A 14,335-nucleotide genomic window follows, 5' to 3' on the forward strand; every position below is an offset into this window, starting at 1 on the left:
TGATGAGGTAAAAGATTGCCACGGTTTTCACGTCAGCTCGTATTTATCAAAGTTTTGGACTTTCTTGTAATGACTAGCAGCACGTTTCTCGGGAGGCGTGTCAGGACCATTACGCAACGTCTTCAGGCTTCACGGAACAATTTAGACAACAACTAAAATATCTTTGTGCATGTGTTTGTCTTTATTGTACAACAGTACTGCTTTTATCGTCTAAAGAGGTGTTGTTAAATGAGAGCCTCTGAATCCAATTTTAACGACCATTGAACGACATGTCCTGATTTGCGATGGACAAGTAAACAGGCGGTGTCTGTGAGAAACACGTCGACGAGTAGAAAGAGAGCAACACTGAGGGTAAACACTCTGAATTACCACAAGGCCATGTACAGTATATTGTCATTAATATTGTGTACGAATGTTGCTTCTCGACGAGTATTTTGTTCTGCACGTCCACTGTCCTCCTCCTCTTGGGGGTAACTGTTTGCTCTTCCCACATAAAGCCATCGACTTCTTTGGGATGTTCGTGACAATGTCCTCCTTCCAGAGAGTTCGGCAATTAAAGGTTTTGAAGGTACATGTTCACAACTGTCACTCAAGTTGAAAGCTACTGTAGTTCGATAAAAAGTCAATTGTTGTGAACGCGCTTTCCAGAATTTTTTTGCCCAGTGCTTGTTTTAAGGAGCTTCCCATTTTAGCTTTCTGGTGTGTACTGGAATAGTTTGTGAGGGAAAAAAAATATTTCAAAAACAAGAATGTGTGTATATTTTATGTGTAGCTTGTTAAAAAAAATAGTGACACCCATGATTTTAATTGAAAGCACGAGTAAATTAATAACAAGCAAGTTATTTTTGTGACATGTTTTTGTAAGTAAAAAACACTCTTATTACAATATGTACAGCTTTGCTCAAATCTGCACAAATGTCTCAGATGTCAGCTAATGTAAATATGGCAGGGTAGTATTGCAGAGATATATTGTGTAGAAATGACTTGTGTATCTTTAATTCAGCTCCTATGGTTGGATAGTTGGATACATATGAACGTCCCTCCATTGACTCCCTTCTGCACCAAAGCAAATAATCTCAAGAAGCCCGTCAGATATACAAGTATAAGTAAGCTTTCGGGATTTTTATTGCACTTATTTGACTTTTTGTTGTGTGGGGTCTTATTTTAGCAATATTGAGGCACCTCAACCTGTAAACTGAAGGTTCTTTATTCGCATCTATGATTCCTTTAAGATGAACCTTTAAGGTTCTTTAACACAGAACTTTTCCATTCCACAAAATGTTCTCCAGATAATTAAAATGTCCTTTGTAGTAAAAAGAAAAAAAAAAAAATTAAAATGTCCTTTGTAGTAAAAAAAAAAAAAAAAAAAAAAAGGTCCTTTGGGGAACCCCAAACAAATGTTCTTCTATTTCAGCATGGCAAAATTCTCCTTTTGAAAACTTTATTTTTACATGTTGGCTTGGTTAATATTCTGAATTTACAGGGGCTTATTCTGCATTGCTTATATTTATTATATTAATATAATGTTGCCTTTACTCTAGAGAAAGCAAAACCAAAAACTATTAGCGATATTGCCAAATTACTGCAACAAAAGGCCAAGGAGACCAAAGAGAAGAAGCAATCAGTGATCATTGCTTCTGCACTGAAAGCTGCTATCAGTCCAACCAAACCGACTACACCAAATAAACTGAATGACTTGAGTGATGCCAAAGAAGTTATTATTTCCAATGCAAAAGTTCAAACTTCTACCAGCACCCTTCCAGCAAAATATGCTGTGGGTAGTTATTCAACACCTGACACTGTCATGGTCGATTCTTCTATGGATTTTGCATATTCAAAAGATGCAGACCAAATACCCACAGAAGGTTTGCATAATAAAACATGCACTGATATTATGAATGCAAAAGATGCAGCACCCAGAGCTGCTGAGTCAGCTGCAGAATCACCCACAATTACTGCTCCACAAGAGGCTTCAGCTCAAGGGGAGATTACTACAAATAGCAATCAAGTTTCTAAACCGTCTTCAGCAAAACACTCAGAAGTCATTCTATTTTATGAAGATGTTGCTTCTGCCTCTGAAAAACATGCAGGAGAAACTAGTGATGGAAGAGTTTACATGCCTGATGTTACGGTGACTTCCAAAGCTATGCCAACTCCTGAAGTTTCATCTGCACATGAGAAAAGTCATCTACAGGAGCCTTTTGTTGTTTCAGAAGTGGTTGCAGTGACCAGTGCATCGGCTTTTGAAAACATTGCACAGTCACAGTACTCTTCAAAGTCTCAGTCCACTCAGTATCAAAACTTTCTAGCTCCCACTTGGTCTTCAAATTTCAAAGCAGACAAACCATCTTCTGGACAAGAGATTATCGATCTGGCAGCTGGGTCTTTCCCAGGTGGCACGGCTGACTCCATACTAGATATTGCCAGCACTGAAGCTGTTGAAGTTACTTCTGGAGAAGTTCACAATGAAGGAGCCATTCAGGTCTTTGACGCCATGCCTGAAGTCTCTTCGCCTCAATCCACTGAGGATCTTCCTGCCGTTGAGACCAAATCTGCCTCTCTAAGTAAAGTCGTGAAGGTACATGCTCTTTCAAGTGATACTCAGAGATCCATCAGTCTGAAGGACCCAATTCTAGTGCAAACTGATGTTTTAGAGGAAGAGGATCAGACAGAGACAGCTGAAGAGTTGACTGAGGGTACGTGTCACCCTTCCTGCGTTCAATACCTATATAAATCCATATTTTCCAAAAATAGGAATATTTCGTTGTTGTTTATGTACCCTCCCTATTTTTTGTGGACAGTTATTTGCGGGAAATTACTCTAAGATATTGCAAATGTTATATTATCACAAGCTCTATAACTTAGATGCAGTTTTCATATATGCTTAAATGCACTTCATTGTTGAAATACATTTACTTGCATCATTGCATTTAAGTTGTTATAGTGCAACACGGTCATTATCTTTAAATCTTGAATTTCTGTCCATTTTTTGTCATGTTTGCTGCATATCATACATTTGTTATTAAAATATCTGCATTTTTGCAGATATTTTTTTTTTTTTTTTTTAGCAGTCTGTTTTTATACTATTATCTACATCTGGGATTTTAGCTTTAGCAGTATTTAAATATTTTTTTCACCCCTGAAATAAACAAAAAGACCTGCCATGATGCCACACAAATATAAGCAGGAGAGTTCGGTCTCTAGTCTGACAGATGTCTGATGTCATTTAAGAACTGACCTGCTCTAACAATGAAGTGTATGTTTATGTGTATAGCTTCTGTAAACATTTTCCCATAACACATATTTGCTCAAACTGATTCCTGTATTGAACCAGCATGGGTTTCTCTGGTTAAGTCAAGTTCTTTCGAGCTATTTTGATCTTTACCGCAAGAGGGTACACTGGTGCATCTCGACATCCTATAATATGTTTTTGTTGTTGTTGTTTTTAATAATGCAAACAACTTTGTGATAAGTTATAATTAATTGCTAGGTATAAATAGTTGTTTTATTTCATTTAAACATGCAACGCAGTAGAATTATAATCTGAATTGTATCATCAAAGTACATAATGAAAGCATTCAGGCTAATATTGACATATTAGAAATATTGCATATTTATGTGAAACAACTAACAGGAATTTCTCTCACATCAGCAGCACAACTGGATCCAATAAAGAGACTCTTTCTCGAAAAGATAAGGGAATACTCTACAAAGAGCCAGTATATACTACTACATAACATTAAAGCATTCCAATATATACCAGACTTCTCATATATATTTTTATAGCACATTTTCCATGTTTAACCTTGTTGATGTTGTCCATAGATCCTCTGGTGGCCCTGTAGATGCTGGACCAGTTTATGAGAAAGCTTTAAATGAAGAACTAAGCAAACTCCAGAGACTCTATGGGAGTGGAGACTTAACCAAGTTCCCAGAATTTAAGTTTTCTGGTGTGTATATTATTACCTTTACACCGTTTAATTTAATGCATTTTTGCTGCGCATTTAAAATGATTATAAAATAAGCTCAGAATATATATATATATATATATATATATATATATATATATATATATATATATATATATATATATATATATACTTTTTTTTGTCTTCCTTTTCAGAGCCTGTACTGGATGAAAGCAGCTCAAAATGAAAATCACACATTGCCATAGAAGTATGTCATTTATGATGTGTTTTAGGAGGCACTAATATTTGATTATAAATACCTAAACTATTTGCAGTTACAGACCTGCACTCTGTTAAAAAAACAAGAAAGGAAACAAAAAATAATAAAGTAATTTGAACTTTAACATTCACACTGTGCCTTATTAATTTTTTCACGCTCCGAATGACCTTTTATAATTTTATATTTTTTTTAATTTACAATTTTATAACATTCACGTTACACTGCTCCACTGAAGTCTCAAGGGGCGAGCACTTTTCCCTATACCGTTATGTCTCCTCCCATCTCATAAATATTCATGAGCAAAGTTGCCTGCGTGCCGTTACGCTATGACGACATGGAAGAACTGCGGGTCCCGATTGCTGCAGCCGCTTGTCATTGTGACGAAGATTGGCACTAAGGTAAGCTGTCACTCAAAATCTTCTTTTCCGACTCCCTATCAATCAAGCGATCTGGGCCGCGCGCTAAAATGCACTCAGCACGTTAAGATCGAGCTTCCGGTCTGGACGGTTTTAGGTTGAAATCGGATGTTTGTACGGCGGTTTCGGGGTTTTCTCTGGCTCGACACACAGTCAAGGCCCAGCTCTTTTTTTATGATCTTTTGTAGAAGTGCGAATGGCGGCGGCACTGGTGGGGAGGGATAGCCCGATGTCCCTTAGATTGATTGATAGGCGATTATGGGCAGGCTTTTTATTATATTTAAAGAGACAGAGACGGTGTTTTTAATAAGTAAGCGAAAAGTCAAGGCGGCTTGTGTTTTTACACGATGACGCAGGTTACGTACTGTAATTGTATATTAATTACACCAGCGGTTCTCACGGGTGTCTGGCGCTTCGGATAAAAGCCCAATATAGAGATGAACACACAAACATTGAGTTTGAACGGAGACTCGGTGCAAACATGGCGCCTACAGTAATCGAGAGGATGAGATACAGTCATCTGCGGCTGAAGAAAGAGACCATGACGGAGATATAAAACCACATTACAAGAAAACAATGATTCGTATAAAATCGATTTTGTTTTTAGATGTAGATATTGACAGTTTTTCTAATCCCATTCAAAGCGAATCTCTCACTGAAGTCGTGTTGCAGTGCAGAGATACAGCAAGGCGATATTTAGAGATGTTACTATTTATATCGCCAGTTTGTATTCGCCTGCTTGCAGAACACTGCAGATGTTTCTCCAATTCAGCAAGTTCATTTGGAAGCACATCAATGTAATGCATCAAATCAAACAGGACTTTATACATGGTTTTCTCACTTATGTGTAAAATACGAAGTTTTGATTCACAGCGCGTGCAGAAAATACAATAAAAACTGATATGCATTTATTATTTATACTATGCATTTATTATTTATACTAAATATATAAGATTATTCATTACCTGTATAATGCAGATTTATATATATATATATATATATATATATATATATATATATATATATATATAATATATGAAAAGTGGAATTAAACCGATATTTTACACGCTAATATATTAATAATTTAATAAATACTGAAAACAAAATGTTAGTTATTCAGTTAGGTGAACTACCGTTATTTGCATAAGTGTGTACAGTTATATTCTGGTTATAACGTCCAAATACAAAAAATAATATTGACAAATTGATATATTCATTCATTTGCCTGACCTGTATTTGCGTGTCAGTGAAGCACTGTATGACCCTTTATACAATGAATATAATTAATCAGTAAATCTCCTTTATTGACAAGTACTGTGGGTATACACATACAAGGGATTTGTCTCTATGTACTGTAAAAATACAATAAATAATCATACTTAGAAAAAAAACTAGTTACTTATGAAGTTTTGGAATAAGCAGAGAAACACACACATAAGAAAAAAAAATGAGGACAATAAAAAAAGAGATAACTGCATTTGTGCAGAATGTGCAAAAGTGCGCCATTGCAAAATTTTTGTAAGAATTATTTAATAAGTGTTCATTAAAGTGTTGATTACCATTGTTAAATAGTATTGATTATTTCTTTTTGTAGAGTAGCAGCTGTTTTTCCTCATTGATCTTTGTCTCTGTTGTGACTGTGTCAGTTCAGTGGAGCTGAAGAGCAGCTTTATAGAATGCCCAAGAGCTGTCCACGGCAACAGTAACTATGATGACATCCCCTTCGGTGTCCATGGAGGATTACCAAGAGGCTGAGCAGGTTTGTGTTGCCAAAGAGCTCTTCATACAGCCAATGGAGGACTGTTATGTTTTAAGTGTGTTTAAATGCCCTTTTAGATGAAGGAATAAGCATCGTTATACTGCTGTTAAAAAAAAAAAAAAAATGCATCTTGTAAACATGCAAGTATGACATCTCACAATCTGAGATTGATGTCTCGTGAATTCTGGGAAGTCTGATCTCTGCGGCATCGGATGGAGCGATACAGAGACTCGAGACTAACCCGAGGTTTTCCAGCAGTCGTGAAATATTTTTAACATTTCTCCTTTTCAATCAACACTATTGTTGTGCTCCATCACATGCACTCAATCATGTGGGCCCGTCCCAACCATAAAGTACAAAGAAAAGAAAAAAAAAACGATGAAAGAGAAAAGAAACCAACAAACTGTGGGTACTTAGCTTACTGTATATATTCTAGTTTAATATACAAATAGATTGCATTATAAATTATCCAAGATATCTGCATACCTTGTATGTTGAGTCACTCAGTGTACTGGTATTTCAGTATTTACTTTTCTGTTAAATAGTCTGAAACGAATGTGAAAAACCACTCTGTTAAATCTGTGAAAGCTTTCTAAAACTACATAGTCTGAGGATTGAGAGAGAACCCTTGTTACATGCTTTAATGTCAGCCCATGTCAGCCCTTGGGGTCTCAGCGAGGCTGTGTTTCATGCCAGCTGACATCGTCACATAACTCATACATCTTCATTCTCTGCAGATGCAAGAAGAACAGACGGCGGGACAAGTGGAGGAGAGGTTGGAGGAAGAGGAGGAGAGAGAGGAAGAGGAGGGCAGCTCAGCGCCGTCTGAACCACAGACTCCTATGGAGGTCTACAAGACGGCTATTTACAGGTAACTTGCTTTCTTTTCTTTTTTCCTCGTGGCATGTTTTTGAGAGAGTGTAGTTGAATATGCATTTGTGTTTTGGTGTATAAATGATGTGTCTGTTGACTGTCAGACACCCCTTGTTCCCCCTGCTGGCGCTGCTCTTTGAGAAATGTGAGCAATCGACTCAGAGCTCGGAGTGCGTGACCTCGGCCAGCTTCGATGTGGATATCGAGAACTTTGTGCGAAACCAGGAGAAAGAAGGCAAGGCTTTCTTCAGCGAGGACCCCGATTTGGACAATCTGGTAAGAATTCCGTTAAACTGAGGTTTTTGGTCTTTACACTAATGTTCAGAATAAAAGAAAAAAGTTTTTTATGCTTACCAAGGGTGCATTTTTTAATAAAAAATAACACAATTTAAACGTCTTTTTCTCTTTTATATATATATATATATATATATACATATATATATATATATATATATATATATAGAGAGAGAGAGAGAGAGAGAGAGAGAGAGAGAGAGAGAGAGAGAGAGAGAGAGAGAGAGAGAGAGAGAGAGAGAGAGAGAGACTCCAGTCTTCAGTCTTCAGTGTCACATGATCATTCAGAAATCGTTCTGATATGTTACTCAAGAAACATTTCTGATTATTATCAATGTTCAAAACTGTTGCTGCTTAGTATTTTTGGTGGAAACCATGATCCATTTTTTCAGTATTCTTTGAATACTGAAATAACATTATAAATGTCTTTACTGTCACCTTTGATTAATTGAATGCATCCTTGCTGAATAGAACTTAAAAATAAATGAAAATAAATAAACAACAAACTTTTGATCAGCAGCGTATACATTTAGGAATGCATGAAATATCACTTATCGGTCAATATTTAATATTTAATCGGCATCAGTTGATATTGATATTTAATTGTGCAAGCTAATTTTTTAATTTTGACTAACTTTGCCATCATCTAACACTCACTTTAAATGAATCTTAAAAAATGCATCTTAAAAATGAACTTACAATTTTTGTGCTGTACATTTAAATTGATTCACCTTTTAGCATCCAAAATAAAAACAGTTTTTAGTGCTCATTACTGGCTTATTTGATTGGCTTTTACATATTGATAGTGACTGGTGAAGCAGCCTCTAATCTAATTCTAATCTGCTAGCTAACATGAGGCTCTTAAACATTATAATAATAAAAATTAAATGTGAGTGTCCATCTCAGTGTACGTGACTGGTGAGGAACTGAAAATCGAGTGAGCGGTTTGAGGTCCGGTTTTAGGGTCTTGTGTGTTGGATCCAGGGCTCCTCTAGCAGTTCAGTTGATCTTTCTGATGTTGGCTGTCCTGTGCTCTCTCATCGGCCTCAGATGGTGAAGGCCATCCAGGTGTTACGGATTCACCTGCTGGAGCTGGAGAAGGTAAATGACCTGTGTAAAGATTTCTGCAGCCGCTACATCGCCTGCCTCAAGACCAAGATGAACAGCGAGACGCTGCTCAGCGGAGAGCCAGGAAGCCCCTACTCCCCAACACACACACAGGTACGCCCGAAAACACTGCAGAGCTCTGCCTCCATCTCTGCTCAGGAGATAACCGGTGTGCACATGTTCTCCTCACAGCCGCTGAGCTCGTTCTCTGGAGCCATGAGCCCTCAAGGTATTGTAGTACCAGCGTCGGCTTTACAACAAGCCAACGTTACGGTCACCGCTGTAAACCCCACACAGGTGGTCACAGGTGTGTGATTGCTTTGCTACTGCATACTGATTCGGTTCGCAGATTTCATTGCACTGTATATTGACTGTGTGAGTGTGTTTGTTTGGCCCAGGTGGGACGGTGTATCAGCCTGTTACAGTTGTCACTCCACAGGGGCAGGTGGTCACACAGACTCTGTCACCTGGAACAATACGCATCCAGAACTCACAGGTGAGACCCTGTCGACAAGCGTGCTCCCTTCATGCAGTTATTCCAGTGTTCAGAGCACATCTCCATAATCCGTCACAGTATGAATGCACACGTGCACACACTCCTGATTGCTCTTTGCCCCACAGCTTCAGCTGCAGTTGAACCAGGATCTAAACTTCTTCAGTCAGGAGGACAACTCGTCTAAAGCTAAGAGAGGCATCTTGCCCAAACACGCCACCAGTGTCATGCGTTCTTGGCTCTTCCAGCACATCGGTGTAAGTGTTTCTGTCCTTTCCCTGTTTTATAGTGTCAGAAAGAGTGAAGCATCACAAACGGTGCTTGCTTTGTCATCTGACATTTTTCTCCTTGAATATCCCGTCACATAAAAAAACGGGTTACAAACAGCATTTCATGGTCACTCACACAGTATAACCAATATCTCAAATGTTATGAATAAGGGATAGTAAAAGTCATGTGTAATAGGAGTATTTTGTTATTATTGGTCTACTGTAATAATTATTATATTTTATTACTAATAATTCTGATAGTAAATAATAAAAAATGGTCTTAAGTAGGTATAATGGATGTACTGTACATTACCAATTAGAAGTTTTGGGTTGGTAAGATTTTTTGAGTGCTTTTGAAAGAAGGCTCTTATGTGCACTAAGGCAGCATTTATTTAATAGGAAATACAGTGAAAACTGTACAGTTGTGAAATTTTATAACAAAATGTTATGTTTTAAAAATGTAATTTAGTCCTGTTATGGCAAATCTGAATTTTCAGCATTATTCCTTTTTACATCATTATTAGAAATCCTCCTATTATGCTGATTTGCTGCTCAAGAAACATTTCGTTAATGCTGAAAACAGTTGTGCAGTCTTTTAGTGGATTTTCAGGATTCTTTGAGGAATAAAGGAGGGAGGGGATTAACATCAAATCATTTATTTAAAATAAAAAATAGCAATGTAAAAGGCTTCATTTTCACTTTTCATCAAGTATTAATTAGTGACCCCAAGCTTTTAACCAGTAGTCTATATGTAACACAAAAGTTTCCTATGATGCAGATGTTCTTTGTAAATTTAATTATTTTAACGTACCATATTTTTCGGACTATAAGTCGCACCTGAGTATAAGTCGCATCAGTCCAAAAATACGTCATGATGAGGAAAAAAACATATATAAGTCACACTGGACTATAAGTCGCATTTATTTAGAACCAAGAGAAAACAATACCGTCTACAGCCGCTAGAGGGCGCTCTATGTGTTCAGTGTAGACTACAGGAGCACTGAGCAGCATATAGCGCCCTCTGGCGGCTGGAGACGGTAATGTTTTCTCTTGGTTCATTTCTCTCGGTTCCTGTCAAATTAAATTTGATAAATAAGTCGCACCTGACTTTAAGTCGCAGGACCAATTTAATTGTAAAGCTATTTTAGCTGTAGTGTTATTTGAATCTGCTGAAATATAATAAAAGTTCTTATTAGACCACCAAACTAGTCTGAGAAAAATGTTATGACAGCTTGGATTGTTTTTAAATGTACTGATGAGTTAAGTGAGCTGCTAGGTGTTGATGACTGGCTCACGAAGCACTCTCACAAACGTCAGCTGCTCATGTGACTCTGAGGAGAGTGCTGACCACAGAAGAGCCTGGCGGGGCAGTTTTCTGTCAGGCGGCCCACAGAGAGACACTGTTCTAATGAAGCGAAGAAAGAGCCGTGGATGTGAGTGGACCGATGTGAGCCCTTTCTTATGTCTGTCCCTCCCAGCACCCCTATCCTACAGAAGATGAGAAGAAACAGATCGCCCTGCAGACCAACCTCACCCTGCTGCAGGTTAACAACTGGTGAGTTATCAGTCGTTGATCATACAGTCTGCAGGATCGCCTCTGACTGGCTCAATGTCTTCAGGTTTATTAATGCACGGCGACGGATCCTTCAGCCCATGCTGGACGCCAGCTCCTCGGACACACCCAAGAACAAAAAGAAGACGCCCCAAACGCGGCCCCTACAACGCTTCTGGCCCAACTCCCTCGCCGCCTCTGTGTCCCAGCAACAGGTCACCATGGAAGACGGTACAGCCCATAGATCATGCAATACTGAATATGAGTTTACTTTGAGGTGCAGTGGTACATTTTAAGATGGAAAAAGGGTGTTTCCACAGTGGATAGGATGGATGCCAGGGCGTTGCTGTGTGGTTTCTATGGTGTTTAGCACATTACTGTATGATTGCTCTGGTAATCTAATGCTTTTATTATTCAAAAATACATTAAAATAAATTTTGATATTGTTGGAGGGTATGAAATAAAACATGCCAGGTTGATGCAACTGTTTTGATATCATAATGAAGAAAAAATAAACAAAATTTTGGATTAATTTATTTTGTTATTATTAATATTAACAAAAATAACAATAAAAATATGAGTATTAGTGTTGGTATTTGCATTAAAATAAGTTTTTTTTAACAAAACTGCTTCACTTAAAAAATGTGCCAAAAGTTGAAAGTAGAAACATGCTGAAAAAATCTAATATGTAATGGTATTTATAGATTAATAATTCATTATTTTTGTAATCATTTGAATTTAATATTCATTTTATGTCATTTATATTAACTAAAAATAATTTCAGTTCTAATTCTGTTATCTGGTTAATTTAACTGAGAACACTTGAATTGAATCCATAATTTATGGAATAATATATCATTATATTTATAATATTCTAATTAAATAATTATTTAATTTGATTACTTAATTTTACTGAAAAATAATTTAATTGACAATGCTGATTTAATTCAAAATATTTTAATTCAATATAATAAACATACATGAATATTTAATGATGCAGTGTGTATGGATTAATAATTCACGCGTTTGAAAATTATTTTCTGTTAATTTTTATTTTGTATTTTTTTTAACAATTAATAGTAATTCTGCTAACAGGTTAATTTAATTGACGACATCCAGATCTGTAATGACTGAAATATAATAAAAACCTCACGTTATCAGACCACAGAGCTACTCAAGCTAAGAAATAATGTTCAGACGGCTTGAATTTAAGCTGTTTTTGTCTGTTCGACCCAATTAATCTAATCTTTCTACAAAAATAATGATTAAGGACTATAATGTAATTGTCAGTATTTACTGGTTTTATCAAGATTGGAAATGTTGTGTTTGTCACACTCAGGTACCACAGTAACAGTCGGTGTGGGTGAGGACGGCCTCCAGACGCTCTCCTCAGACGGAGCGACGCTGGCCATGCAGCAGGTCATGATGGGAGGTCACAGTGAGGAGGAGGATGAGGAGGATGAGGAGGATGAAGAGGACGAGGACAATGATCCTTCCCACTCTGACATGACCAGGCTGGGCCTGGAGACCAGCGACTCTCTGTAGTAGGACTGAAGCACTCACACACACACACACAGTGACTTTAGTAAGGCACATCAGAGCACTAAGAAGAAAGAGACGTTCACACAGACACCTCGGCTGACGTGTTGAAGGTCACAGAACGTCCTCAAGCTGTCAAACAGCTGGTCTGAAGTACAGAGAAAGGGCTTAAAGCCACACACACACACCGCCACAACCCATACACACTCAAGCACAAGTCTCACACACATCATTTCCGACGCAGTTAGCCGAGTGCACTTTTTGTATGATACTGTAAACTTAAAGAAAGTGTTCAAAGCACATTCTGAAAGAGCTAAAAGGAAGGAAGAAAAATAAAATGTTGATGCTGGATTTGATTTGATTGTAGTTATACTACAACAATGAGATTTCAGCTCTTTGCATGCCTGTGTTTGCACCGAGAAAAAAAAGGAACTATTTTTATAGCACACTGTCACACGTGATCGGTGCCAATATGTCTGTTTTCTCCTTTAGTTTGTTTTGCTCTGTTTTGTAAGGAGAATTTATGTATGAAAAAGACAAAAAAACACTTTTTACGCGCTCACCCTGTTTTGGAGGGGATTGTGGTAACTACTTAGTACAAAGAATGAATATCCGCTGAAGGCATAGACTATGAAGCCTTACCTTTTTACATTTCTAACGCCACAATGTTAGACACGCTCATATTTATGGAAGTTTACTTCCACCACAGAATTAAAACAACATTTAAAAGGTAATCGGGACTTTTTATCTCACATTTCGGACTATTTTACGTAGAATTGTGAGGTTATATGTCACAAATCGGAGTTTATATCTCGCAATTCTGTTTTATTTTCTTGCAGTTCTGAGTTTATATCTTTTCCCGAGGAAAAAGAGGTCTGAATTGAAGTCTTAATTGTGAGATATCAACTCAAAAGAAAAGAGTAAGTAAGTTAAAGTTAGAATTATAAGGCTAAAAAGTCAGTTTGCTTTCTTAATTCCATGGTGGAATAAAAAAAAAAAAAGAATCTTCTACACATATGATGTCACTTCCTGTGCGGTCGGCATGGATACCGTGTCCAAACATGATATGTTTGCAAGGTTGTGATAATGTTTATGTCATGCAATGCCTGTTATTGTTATATGAGAAGAAAATGTGCTTTTTAATGATTATATTGCCAAAACTCCAACTGAAGTGAAACCAAGAAGGACGTCAACAAGACTTTGTATTTGTTTTTTTTTGTTTTTTTTGGCAAAGGGACTCATCGTTGATTTATGACAGATTTCTTTTTTTTTTATTCTGTGTTGTTATGGACAGTTCATATAGAGTTTTTTTCTTTTTGTGGATAAAACTAATGTTTTCAATATTTAACAGTTGATTGCATGCGTTTTCATTTATTGTAAAGAGACATACAACATGATTTTTGAAACATAACATATGCTCACAATAGAAACACATATCTATCCGTGTAAACCCAGTGAGACTGGTACAGTCGAGCTGTTAGTAACCTCTTGATGGTATATTTAACAAAAAAGCCAATATAATATATATTGCGATTTCTTCCATTTCCAGCCGTCACTCGGTCCTGTTTTCTAGTTCTTTAGCGTGTTCAGTATGTGCTGTAGGCTGTCTGTACTGAGCGGCTCATCATTTGCGGCAGTAGTCTTGTGATGAATAACCCGAGAGGAGAAACTCCGTTAGCTTAGCACGGGGAGGTTTAAACACTGCCTTTTTCTCTTTGCTTCTATAATCGCTTCTGTCTCTCACACAAACACACAGATATGCCTTTCAGACTCTTCATTTTGTAATAAAGAACACTGTACCTGAAGGAAGCTTGTTGTGTGTGATTGTATTTGTCTGTGAATCCT

The 14,335-nt window shown here is 37.2% G+C and overlaps 2 protein-coding genes across 5 annotated transcripts; both read left to right on the forward strand.

The window, feature by feature from the left end:
- The first annotated feature begins 71 nt into the window (after positions 1 to 71).
- On the forward strand, positions 72 to 4,312 carry si:dkey-22n8.3 (uncharacterized). 2 transcript variants are annotated; one of them, XM_052603984.1, is made up of 7 exons: positions 72 to 351; positions 498 to 568; positions 1,004 to 1,106; positions 1,542 to 2,696; positions 3,653 to 3,719; positions 3,826 to 3,950; positions 4,124 to 4,312. In XM_052603984.1, exons 2-7 carry the CDS (start codon positions 515 to 517, stop codon positions 4,153 to 4,155), a joined length of 1,536 nt encoding a protein of 511 aa, XP_052459944.1. In that variant the 5' UTR covers positions 72 to 351; positions 498 to 514; the 3' UTR covers positions 4,156 to 4,312. The 2 variants fall into 2 exon arrangements, with proteins under 2 accessions (XP_052459944.1, XP_052459953.1); XM_052603993.1 differs by having other exon boundaries at positions 3,656 to 3,719.
- Positions 4,313 to 4,435: 123 nt separating this feature from the next.
- On the forward strand, positions 4,436 to 14,295 carry pknox1.2 (pbx/knotted 1 homeobox 1.2). 3 transcript variants are annotated; one of them, XM_052604024.1, is made up of 11 exons: positions 4,437 to 4,586; positions 6,251 to 6,363; positions 7,101 to 7,234; positions 7,341 to 7,512; positions 8,581 to 8,751; positions 8,830 to 8,944; positions 9,036 to 9,133; positions 9,259 to 9,387; positions 10,878 to 10,954; positions 11,019 to 11,182; positions 12,291 to 14,295. In XM_052604024.1, exons 2-11 carry the CDS (start codon positions 6,313 to 6,315, stop codon positions 12,494 to 12,496), a joined length of 1,317 nt encoding a protein of 438 aa, XP_052459984.1. In that variant the 5' UTR covers positions 4,437 to 4,586; positions 6,251 to 6,312; the 3' UTR covers positions 12,497 to 14,295. The 3 variants fall into 3 exon arrangements, with proteins under 3 accessions (XP_052459967.1, XP_052459984.1, XP_052459974.1); XM_052604007.1 differs by having other exon boundaries at positions 4,436 to 4,586; positions 8,581 to 8,944; XM_052604014.1 differs by lacking the exon at positions 4,437 to 4,586 and adding an exon at positions 4,621 to 5,401 and having other exon boundaries at positions 8,581 to 8,944.
- The last annotated feature ends 40 nt before the right edge of the window (positions 14,296 to 14,335 follow it).

The sequence above is a fragment of the Carassius gibelio genome, chromosome A1, assembly GCF_023724105.1.
Source record: "Carassius gibelio isolate Cgi1373 ecotype wild population from Czech Republic chromosome A1, carGib1.2-hapl.c, whole genome shotgun sequence".
Taxonomy (NCBI): Eukaryota; Metazoa; Chordata; class Actinopteri; order Cypriniformes; family Cyprinidae; genus Carassius; species Carassius gibelio.

What these genes read in the sequence shown, in the direction of transcription:
- si:dkey-22n8.3 (XM_052603984.1), top strand. Translation starts at nt 515, where the DNA reads ATGTTCGTGACAATGTCCTCCTTCCAGAGAGTTCGGCAATTAAAGGTT. An exon ending in CGTCAGATATACAAGTATAA is followed by an intron (nt 1,107 to 1,541) that starts GTAAGCTTTCGG and finishes CCTTTACTCTAG; the next exon opens with AGAAAGCAAAACCAAAAACT. An exon ending in GAATACTCTACAAAGAGCCA is followed by an intron (nt 3,720 to 3,825) that starts GTATATACTACT and finishes TGTTGTCCATAG; the next exon opens with ATCCTCTGGTGGCCCTGTAG.
- pknox1.2 (XM_052604007.1), top strand. Translation starts at nt 6,313, where the DNA reads ATGATGACATCCCCTTCGGTGTCCATGGAGGATTACCAAGAGGCTGAG. An exon ending in ACCCCGATTTGGACAATCTG is followed by an intron (nt 7,513 to 8,580) that starts GTAAGAATTCCG and finishes CATCGGCCTCAG; the next exon opens with ATGGTGAAGGCCATCCAGGT. An exon ending in CTGCTGCAGGTTAACAACTG is followed by an intron (nt 10,955 to 11,018) that starts GTGAGTTATCAG and finishes CAATGTCTTCAG; the next exon opens with GTTTATTAATGCACGGCGAC.